General features: G+C 35.9%; 1 protein-coding gene across 2 annotated transcripts in view; it reads left to right on the forward strand.

Annotated features, from left to right (window-relative positions):
• Positions 1-3,012: 3,012 nt before the first annotated feature.
• LOC118747840 (glutamate receptor 1-like) overlaps positions 3,013-12,128 on the forward strand; it is a 30,498-nt gene continuing 21,382 nt past the window's right edge. For both annotated transcript variants that reach the window (XM_036482014.1, XM_036482015.1), the window contains exons 1-2: positions 3,013-3,109; positions 10,049-10,512. In XM_036482014.1, the coding sequence (XP_036337907.1) occupies positions 3,013-3,109; positions 10,049-10,512 (561 nt within the window). The remainder of the gene's footprint in view (positions 3,110-10,048; positions 10,513-12,128) is intronic.

Genomic DNA, 12,128 nt, shown 5'->3' on the forward strand with positions numbered 1-12,128 from the left:
CCCACTAGAACCTGAAGGGAGATCTCCCTATGTGAGGAATAAAAGAGTACTCCCCTTAACCTGATTTCTGAGCAATAAGGGAGATTTGTCGGTTTTGTACTCCTTTATTACTCGTTTAGGAATCAAATAGGAGATCTCCTACACGAGCGACGAAATAATACTCCCCGAGGCATGATTTGGGAGCAATAAACGAGATTTGTCGGTTTTGTCCTCCTGTATTGCTCGCTTAGGAGCGTAATGAGAGATATCCTAAGCGAGCAATTAAAGAATGCTCCCTGATGCATGATTTGGGAGCAATAAGCGAGATTTGTCGGTTTTGTACTCCGTTATTACTCGTTTAGGATTAAAAAGTGATGTCTCCTAAGCGAGAAATCCAAGAGTCTTCTTTTTGATTGATAGGAGAGCAATACGCACCTCGTTCAAAAGAAATTTTGTGTTTTCGAAAAAATTTATCATAGAAAAAAAAAACAACAGAAAATATTTCTTATAGGCGCATAAGGAGGACACAATAATCTAATTTGGATAGCACACAGATTTTAATAAAAGTCCGTTGGTATGTACCTCAACTTTTGTTTAAATATTTTAAGCATTGTATTACTTACAAATATACCGTTAAATACCTTTCAGATTGCGCAAATTAGTGTTTGCATTTAAGTGTGACCCCCGGGTTTAAACATCGCATGGGTGACAAAGATGTCAGATAAGAAAAGTCACTTCCACAATTTCACCGCTTGGTGGATTCTTGACCAGGTAAGCATCCTTGACAACCAGGAAATCATATACGAGTACATACTTATATGTGCATATCTTATCTTACCGTTTTGTTATTATTACGTTTTACTTTCATATGATTTCTCTGCAATGTAATTCTAAAATTAAGCAATTATGTAAGACGTATAATTTATGTTTTATCTGCTCTCGTACTTATATCTGTTAAGGTCTTGTAAAATTAGCACAAATGCACGTGATTAAAAAGTTAAATAAAAAATTTAATAAATAGCAAAATCTATTTGGCTAATTTAAAATGTTCGTTATCATTTCTCTCTTATTACTCCTATAGGAGGCTTTCGGGATGCCTCTAATGGGAGCACTCTCTTATTGCTCGTTCGGGAGGTATATGGGATGTTTTCTATGTGCACTCCCTTGTTGTCTTTTTGGGAGGTTTCTGGGAGGTAACTATGGGAGTACTCCCGTATTGCTCCATTAGAAGGTTTGTGGGATGATAATTCTGTGTGTGCTCCCCGATTGCTCGTTTAGGAGGTAAAAGGGATTACTCCCCCTCCTAGGACATCCAATGTTAAAGGGAGTATACAAAATTACATGCTTATACACAGAAGCATAGGGAGCAATGGGGAGTATTAGTATACTCCCAAGGGAGTACTCACCGAGCAATCGTACGATGCTCCCAAGTTCTACTGGGTGTGTACACTCTTGAGCAAACAAATTTGTACACATGCGGCACAAGCTCATACAAACACACACACACACACACACATGTCTCCATGTTTTTGTTAATATTCAAAGTTTTGCAAATACCAAAAGTTGTGAAGCTAATAAAAAGCGTGTCACTTTAATAATAACGAAAAACAAATGGCAACAAAGCTAACAAGCTAAGTGAAAGGGAAAGTCGCAGCGGGTAATCAGCCTAAGAAAAGAAATTTAGGTTACTCACAGGAAATTAAATTAAGCCCCATTCTCCAGCGTGCAATGCGAATGTCGAGCAGATTAAAGTAAGAGAAATTGTGACTTTCTAATTTAAGCTACAATTAGTTGAAGGCAACAAAGGCAAAGCTTAAAGAAATTTAAACAAAAGAATATATGCAAATGTTTTGGGCTAATTGAGGTTAGATACTAAAATATTTTTTTAGAAATGCAACATTCAACACTTTTTAGATAAGCAAGGCGTTAATTTCATATCATATGAGATAAGAGATGATTTTTATATAAACTTTTATTAAATATTGCCCTTTACGAAAAAATAGGGCTCTTTAAATTTCTAGTTACGGCGCACAGTGTTCTATTTTGGAAAAAAAATTAAATATCCTACCCTCGGGATTTAAATTTATAATTCAGGAAAAATAGTCTCCTTGGATGAAAGAATTACCAAGCTTTAACTGCCTTCAAAAAGAGAGGGTTTTAACTTCTTTCTTTTTTTTGACATGAAACTAGTATGCAATGTACTTTTTAAAAGTCTTAGTTCCATTTTCATTGTCGATTTTTTTTTAATTCATTGCAGTCTGTTTTTAGTTAAATAAAAAAAAGAAATAACTTCAAAAGGTCTACTAGACCTTTAAAAGAAACATTTTGGGTTGCATTTAGGAAATGGATTCGTTAACGCACGAATGGCAAAACGTGTATTTAAACTTTTAAAAAGTCCATTCCATACTGATTTCAGGTCAAAAAATAAAAAAATTAAACCTACTTTATTTGAAGGTTATTTTAAAGGTCAATGTAATTCTTTTATCCAAAAAGACTATTTTCCTTAATTGTCCACCTAAAAAGCTCTAAAATGCTCTTACATTTATTTAAATATTTAATATTTTTTTGCAAAATAGAACACAGTGCGGTATCTTTCATTAGTTGCTTGTAATGGCATCAAGCGAAGCTAGGGTGTTTTGAATTTTCGCTTGGTATTAATGATCTACCTGTGATTACGCATATCTCTCTATGGTTTATATTCATTCCGACACATTCACTTCCTTTTCAAACCAAGCAACTGCTGCATACATTTTTTCGTTGTCTCTTAAGACCTCCTTGATTCTGATATTACTAGTATTTACATACATACCGCCAGCTGAAGTTGCTGAAGCAATACTCCGAAATGCAGCCGACAAATTTTTGCCATTTGAAAGAGCTTTAACTTTTTTTTTTGCAATTTCATTTCCATGAAATGTTGGAAGTTACTAACTTAAAGTGAATTTCTTCTCTTTACATGCGAATGCTGTTGCCGGTGCCATCATCATCATCATCGTCGTGCTTTTGTGCTTTCTACCACACTCTTTTGCGGGGCAGATGAGCGTCATTTTCAGTTACATTGGTGTTAGTATTGTGCTATTCTTTGTTTCCCGCTTCTCACCGTACGAATGGCGCATTGTGCAATATCAGACAGGTAAGTGTTACAGGAATGCTTCTTGTACGTAAATGGATTTGTCAAATGCATGCACATACATACTTAAAAAGAGTAATAGGTACGTGTAGTTATACTTATTTATGTGCATACGGATTACAAGTGGAATGTGAAAAAAGAATTCTTGGTGAGCAGCGCTTTTAGGTTTACACATAATTTTGTTTAAAAATTTCGCAAAATGTTATGAATGTGCTGTAATTTAGGGAAACTTTTCTAATATAAATATTTTTCTTTTTAATAACACAAGCGTAGTTTCTTCCCAACCCCTAAATGACATTAAGGAGTTTTGGCAATAAAACTTTGAACCCATCGAGGGTGAAATTATACCAGTTGTAGTAATTAGATTGAGAAAAAAAAATCAACACTATCTTATCTGAAAATGTGTCTCTTAAAATTTCTATAAGCCGAAAATCAAGAAAATTGAGAAAATAAGAAAGCTGTTTTATTACTTCAGCTGTTCATAATTCTACCATGAAACTCATCGAAAGTATCTTGAAAAGCTTTTAAGATGGTGTCTCTTGACTCAACTTAATTGAATATATTGAGTAGGCGATGGAGATCTTGACAAGCAAGCCGCTTTTAGCGTACCAAATTCACGTCCACTCTCGAGCACAAAAAGCAGATCTAGGACCACGTTGTAGAATAAGGAAAATGACAACCCTACTATGAAAAAACAAGGGAACCATAGAAGATCGCAGTAGGACTTCTGTTATCATTAAAACGATTTTTGAGGCATAGAGACTTCGGAGCATTCTTGACATTTCTGACTACCCACTCAGTGTTTCACAAATATGCTAAATATAGTAAATTAACTGAAGACAGCAAAGGGAGGCTCACCACTTTCCGGAGTGCAACAACTTTTCTCAATATTTTACTACAGATATTACACACGAAGAAAACCTCAGCAAGGAATACAAGTTGGCTAAAATGGCGGTAAAATTGCTTTCCTTTTATCTGAACTCTTTTAGGTTGTAGTTATGAAGTCAAAGACGAAATCCTTGTGGGGTGCATTAACTTCTTGCAGGACAGTCGAAATAATACTTCCACACTACAGCACAAAAGTAAAAAAAATATATGCTTACAGCCTCAAGACGAAGAGTGAGTGAGCTCTTAATGGAACTAAAATTGAATGGGCTATAAAACTACACTCCTAAAATTTTTGCAAAAAATCTCGAATAAAAAAGTTGTATATTTGTTATAACTTTTTTAGTCAGGCGTTTGTTATAAAATCAGCTGGACTTTTATAACAAAAAATTAATATGCCTTAAATAAACCACCAAAACTTTCTTTGCTCACAAAAGTATATGACTTGTAAAATACTGTTGAACTAAATAAAAAAATATTTATCATATTTCCAGATATTCATTATCAGATAACTTGAGTATATACCCAAACGCATAAAACTTTAATTTTAACAACCATCTTACACAAACAATAGCGAAAAACTAAAAAAAGTGCTGTACTCAAAGGATCATAGCATTCTAAGCAACGACAGGAGCACGTTAACGGTTAAATCGCTGGTGAAATCAGGTGTAATTTAGGGCTAGTGCTAAGTGCAAAGTTGTACCGGAAGTTAGAAACCTTAGATCCTCACCTTTCTCTTGACTGATGGATATTGGGAGCCTAAGAACAAGCAATTTGTTTAAAGTTCCCGAAAAGGACCAGGTTTACAATGTCTGGCTAACACTAACTACAAGTTAAACACCCTTATCGACGTTTTCCACTCCCCATTAAATTAAATTATGGATTCGATCACGTCGAATACGATGTTTAACCTGCAGCTTGTGTTAACCAGACATTGAGAAACTGGCCCTAAAATGTATACATACTGTTGGCGTAAAACCTTATAGATCGTTCAAAATAACCTAACAAAAAAAAAACGCCTTAAAAGTCTTGTTCACAAGAAGGCAAGAATCGCTTCCCTCTTTTTTACCACTTTTATATCATTTCGGATTCTTGTTTGTCCACACAACAAGAGATATTATAGTAAAGTTCATAGAACATGCAAAACTAGTCTTCACATCTACCCCGCCGGAAGTATATATATGTTTCATATCCTCATTATTATTACTGCGCCTAAAAATATGCACTCCGCTGCACCGGAACTGCACGACACGCCACTGTATGCATTTCTTTAAATGAAGTTAATTGCTGCTCATATAGGCCGCTCAAAGCGCTGAAAGTTTTCCGTATATTTTATAGCGATAAAAACTATTGTTTATATCCCCCAAATCACCAAAAAAAATAAAAGGGGGGTACCAATAGAAAATCGTAAGTATTAAAAAATGGTAAAATAAAAAGTTGTGTATTATTACTGGAAGTGTCCTGAAGGGAAATCGAGTTTTCCGACCAAAAAATATTGATTTTCAAGAATTTTATACCATTTCTACAATAAAGTGTTTTTCACGGGCTTTGAATTATTATTTACCTTAAACAAAAAAAAAATACGGGTATAATTTTGCATTCGGAAAAACCCTAGGGGGTGAGAGCCTAACATTTTTTTTTTTTTTTTTTAATATCTGAATATCGTTGAATCATTTTAATACCTATTGCAAAATTACACCTCGGGTGCGTTTCTCATTTTAAATCCCACAAATTGTTTATAGATAATGACTTTTGTTAAAATTTTAAAATCAAAATTTATCGTAACAAATTCTAAGGGACTAAGAAAACTATTTTCTACTTTTTAGTACTTTTACAAGAACTTTGTATATTAAGTATTGAAGTATTGGTTGAATCAAGTACATATTTGACTCTAAAATTATAAACTAATAACTTCATTTAATTTTTTACAAATCCCCTAATTACTGTTTTACTAAAGTCGGACTGCGCAAGAGTCTTAATTTTCGTTGCTCTAAAACGAAAAAAATACAATTTCCAATTCAGGTTTAACAATTTTAATTTTTTTTAATTACGTTAATTCCGTCAACGTACTATTCCAAAATTCGTGTTTGCTAATTAAAATCTCATAGAGCAAAGTTCTTCCATTTTAAATAATTACAACTCAATCTACTTTCACTTCGTATATTTACCAAGCTTAGTACTTTACTTAAAATTTAAATTTCCTTTTTGTTTTTGTCTCCTCGTCTCTTTTGCTATTCGGCAATCGATTTCCTTTCCAACGAATTCATAGACTCCCTTTGCTGCTACACTTAAAATGCTCGTAGCTAATTCTATACGTAGGTACGTATGTATGTGTGTATGTACATATGTGACGGACAATTCGATTGGCAATTTAGCAGCAATCCTGGCCACAAATCACAAATCCTTTCAATTAGGATGCGTTCATTTAATTCACTCGTTCTAATCTGGCTCCACATCAAAGTCACAAATTATAGTGACAGAGGATGCAGGCAAGCAAGGCGGACAAGCAGTCAAAGAGTCATGGAAAACCCAGCATTACAGGCAGATGTACATATGTACATCACTATTACTATATAGTTTGCTATATGTATGTACATATGTATGTATGTATTTAGTCATGCAAATGCCAACGAGTTGTCTGACTTACTGAAATATTTCCATGTTGTTGATGTTGTTGCTTCGCGCCAACAGCAGCAGCAGCAGAACATCCATCAGATGAAGGCTGTGCCTTAATTTAATTTCTAAAAGCTTTCTCTTATGTATGTACATATGTATACACATAAAGGCGCATACACATACATATGTAGTATATGCTTTCATATATATTTACATACATATGTGCATGCATGTCTGTAACCAAAAATGGCCAACAAAAATTTTCGTGCTGCTAACGAAATTTCATCATCCTCACTTACTACATTTAGTTCGGCCCTTAGTCGGATGACGGTGCTTTGAACCGGCCGGACGTCGAATACATATGTACAAATAAAACAATCACGACATACATACAAGTTTACTTTTGCAGTCTGCAGGAAAATCGAATGGTTATCTATGTAGGTAGTTAGGGCTGCAGTTTTTAGTTCCGTATCGAAGGGGGTACTGCTGGATCTTTACCATAGATAGAATTTTTAATTTCGGTAAGCGAGCATTATAAATGTCATAATTCGTAATGCCAACGCAAGGCTCCAACGCATCCTTCGTTTAAAATAAAAGTTTTTCGGTTTTGTCGGGTAAAATTATGCTCTGGTTTTAATTATGAGGCGAAATCTACTTGTGTCGCCATTGACATCAAAAGTAAAGAGCAGATTCTTTAGTTTACGCTATTCGGGTTGTTGTTATCAAAAGTATAGAGCTTTCAGTTTCAGTGAATGGATTTCAAAGTGGGTATATTGATATTAAGAACATGCTATCAATAACCAGCTGCTCTACCTAATATCTCTTTCAAATGCTATGGATATTAATTATTATATTCACCTAGGATAAGAATATTATATCCTCTCCCGAATGATAACATAAGCTTTTTCCACCGATTTTTCCCCATATAGTTTAAAAGCTCCAAACTAAATTTAATCACTTTCACAAACCCTTTCTGATATAACTCTTTGTTTTGTGGTAGTATGTCTTCAGCAAAGGCAACAATGGTACAATTTTGTCGGGATCTTTGCTTCAATAATTTTCTTACCACTCAACATACCCCCCATGTTACAACTGCACCTATTTCTTTCTAAACAGCAAGCAACCCTTGTTTTAGATTCTGCTTCACTTTTTTGCGCATCCTTGAAGCATCACGATATGTGCTTGAAACCATCGCTGTTCTATTTTTGTCAGACTAAAACCGAAACAAGAGAAGCGTAGCTGTGTAGATTTGATGGGAAATGTAATACTTAATTCACTAGCTGTATAGGTACTTATTTAGTATGCTCAGCTAGGTAGCTAGAAATTTAACCTTCCAGCCCTTCCAGTGCTGCATATGAAACTTGGCTCCACTTAAGGCATTCACAGGGCGAGAGCTCAAGAAGTTGATTGCAGGTCTGAGTGAATGCCTTTTAAAGTCTCTCTGTACACTATCGAACCCTGAGTTTGTTTATTGTATGACTGTATAGAAACAATATCCTTCTCTTTTTTCATTGCATTGTTTAAGTCCGTCAAATCCTCGAACCCTACACAGCTGCAAAAATATCTAGAGGTATCGTGTTTGTGGTCGACTAGCAATCGTGCGTGGAGAGTCATCGGTCTTTCTTTATTGCGAAGGCCAGAAAGAGATCTAGTTTTTACCTAAGGACTTGAAGCCAATTAGTGTATCTTTATTTCTGCTGAAGACGCTAGAAAGACCGATTGATCAGCATACGGAACTGATCTTACTCACAAGTAAGTACTTGTGATTTTTATTCGCTTGCCGTTTTCTCAGAGGATCAAGTGCTTGGTTAGGAAGTCGTCAGTTGCTTTATGTTTCAGAAGAAAAGCTGTAGATAAGAGATAAGGTATCTCACCCAAAGTAATAACTTAGTTCTATGAAACCTTAGTGAAGCCTATTATGCTTTATGGGACTCAATCCACTGGCATTTGCTAAAGATACGCTAATCAAACACATAGAGTTCGGTCGTCTTTAGTATTAGTAATGTATTTAAATTTTGTTGTAATTTCGGACAAAAATGGGTTGGCAATGAGTTTTTAAAAGCTGCAGCTCTCTGCATCGAATATTCGTGAACCAGTTGTTAGGGACATTCTAAAACTCTGTTTCACTGTAATTTTTTGGCTTCCAGACTCGCGTAACGTTTCCCCGGCACATATGTTGGAATTAAAGATTTTACGAGCTGGGGTTCACTTTTGGGGAAGTGGGACTTAAATTAGCTCCTTGAAGGCTGGGAGAAAACTAGAATATGTGGAGTTTGAAGGTTCTTCGTTTAAAGTATCTTCTTATTTGAGATCAAAAATCGCTTATAAACATATTACCTCAGTTAGCTGGAGGATGATGAGATGGAATCACTTCAACACTATCTTCTGTACAGCTTTAGGGAACTTAAGATTTCAGTTGCAGTGCAGTTTTGCAGTTTACAACCAACCCAGGACCAAGTGGTCTCGGAGATCGTTGTAAACCTTGTCAGCGGTCTCGCAATTGGCTTGCAGAGTTTCATAGATTGAGTAGTGGTTGTCGTTCAAAATCACATAGTATCACAAAGTGTCCAAATGTATATCCAATTGGGGACTATCACCTAAACCAACCTTACTTAATCTAGAAAAATCGAAAGGAGCTTGGCTCGAGACTCCTAAATAAAAAAATTTATTATATTTTACTTTACATACATTTTCCTGCCAGGTTATAACTTGTAATCCGTATGCGTGTTCAACTCATAGTTAAATACTAAAAAGGAATTCGGAAGCAGCGTAAAAAGGCAAAAATGTAGAAAAAATTGCCAAAAGCAACTAAAAAATAAGGAATAACAGCTACGAAAGAATGGATGGTACGAAAGAACTAAATGGCGAAAATTCTTCCAAAAATAGTAGTAACGGCAAAAGTTGAATGCGAGATGCCGCAAATGCCTTGCCACATATGGCATACAGCGCACGTACTAGAGCACATAGCATGCTAAAGAATTTGGCATGTATGTGCATATGTGGCATGCAGGGCCTGACTTTGTGCCGCGCTCAGCGTGCGATATGCGGTATTCATAGGCGCCCAATTTAATAGTGACAGACAAGCTTTTCGTTAGCGCCATAACCAATGAAGCAGACACAATGCCCAATAGGCACGCATACACACACACATAAATTCGCACACAAGCGCCGGGAATAAACGGCTGCTGTTTTTGAGCTGCATATAAATGCCTAGAATTTGCTGTTAATGCCACCAATACACAAATACTGAGTAAACAAGTCAAAGCACACACACACAACTACGTACATATATGTATGCCTATTCGTGTTTAATGTATGAATGTTGAACTTTATCGTTTCCCTCCCATTATTATTGCTTACCCACATCTTACTTATCTTACTACATATATATATATATATATATATGTACGATATGTAATCCTCTTTTCTCTTTTCCTGCAGATTCGCATGCACATCACGAACAAATGGCCAATCAACAGCCGCCTGGCATCATTGGCGGTGTACCTGTGCCCGGTCCAATGACCGGTGCGACCAGCGCCACTGCCAGTCCGGCCAATATTGGCGGTGTGGTAGGTGCTGGTGGTGTGCCCGGAAGTGTTGGCCTCGGCACATCCGCCACCGCAGCGGTCAACGAGTTTAGCATTTTGAATTCATTTTGGTTTGCCTTGGCCGCCTTCATGCAACAGGGCTGCGACATATCACCGCGTTCCATCTCCGGTCGCATAGTTGGCGCCGCTTGGTGGTTTTTCACGCTCATTCTAATTTCATCGTACACAGCCAATTTGGCAGCATTTCTCACAGTCGAACGAATGGTGACACCAATCAATTCACCCGAAGACTTAGCTATGCAAACGGAAGTGCAGTATGGTACGCTGTTGCATGGCTCTACGTGGGATTTCTTCCGGGTAAGTACATACATACATACATACATACAATTGAGCGCATAGATTTTGCGCTAAATCGTGCATATACAGATATGTTAAGGTATAGCTATGAGGATGTGTTTGAAGATGTAGCGGAAGTAAGTATTTGACTCAGTGCGCAATTGGGAACATGCGTTATGCGAGCGTATAATTAATGTTTGTATATATGTACATTAGGGTGGGTCAATTAAAAAAGTTGATTCATATCCTTGCGATTCTGGTACTATGGACCATAACAAACATTTTCGCCCAAGGAACCATACCTCTAAAATCATTTTCGAGCCTGCCAAAATTTTTTGGTAGATATTTTCAAAAATACCAAATAAACGACCTCTTAGATGCATTTCAAAGACAAAAAAATATTATTGAAAATGTGTATACGGGGGTTTTTTGGGTCAGAGAATCCATTTTTCGCATTAATTTTTAATTTTGATCGCCACCAGAGGCGTTTTTGAACAATTTTTTGGATTTTTCACTTTTTTTGGGGGAAATTGACGAACTTATTGCTCAAATAGTCAAATCTTTGACTTTCTAATAATTTAAAATAATGGAAAAATATTTATTTCTTTATTTTGCTTTATTTTTTTATTTTTTATTTTTTTTATTTTTTTTATTATTTTTTTGCGATCAAAATTAAAAATTAATGCGAAAAAAGGATTCTCTGACCCAAAAAACCCCCGTATACACATTTTCAATAATATTTTTTTGTCTTTGAAATGCATCTAAGAGGTCGTTTATTTGGTAGTTTTGAAAATATCTACCAAAAAATTTTGGCAGGCTCGAAAATGATTTTAGAGGTATGGTTCCTTGGGCGATGATGTTTGTTATGGTCCATAGTACCAGAATCGCAAGGATATGAATCAACTTTTTTAATTGACCTACTAATTGACCCACCCTAATGTACATATACGCATTGCTGTACAACATTTATCCGGCTATACATATTGGACTTAGTTGGGTGCGAAACAAAAAAAAAACGCCACTATTCGGCTCTTTCATTTGCAAAGTAGTTCATTTCAAGTACCGACAGGTCCTTCCGGGGCATTTGTGGGCGACCTTGCTTTTGGTGTCCATCTTTGAGTTCCAAGTTGAAAAATCTTTTCAACGAAATACTTACTTTGCCTTGTCCTCATCCACCTCTGGACATACCTCTCTTTTACCAGCTTCTCTTTGACTGTTTATTTTCGGCACCCTGAAATTGTGCATATGGAAACTGTGCATACGAAATAATGCATATGAAAAAAACCGAAATAATGCATACGAAAAAAACCGAAATAATGCATAGATGCACAGTTTCGGTTGAAAACCGAATTAATGCATATGAAAAAAACCGAAATAATGCATATATGCACAGTTTCGGTTGAAAACCGAAATAATGCATATGAAAAAAACCGAAATAATGCATATATGCACAGTTTCGTTTGAAAACCGAAATAACGCATATGACAAAAACCGAAGTAATGCATACATGCACAGTTTCGACTCAAAACCGAAGTAATGCATATGACAAAAACCGAAATAGTGCATACATGAAAACGAACTTCTTTCTGAGTAGGCGGCCTTCGGCCGCGCTTAGGAATTATAACCCTTACTAAGTA

The sequence above is a fragment of the Rhagoletis pomonella genome, unplaced genomic scaffold (assembly GCF_013731165.1).
Source record: "Rhagoletis pomonella isolate Grant_MI unplaced genomic scaffold, Rhpom_1.0 Rhpom_scaffold_00012, whole genome shotgun sequence".
Taxonomy (NCBI): Eukaryota; Metazoa; Arthropoda; class Insecta; order Diptera; family Tephritidae; genus Rhagoletis; species Rhagoletis pomonella.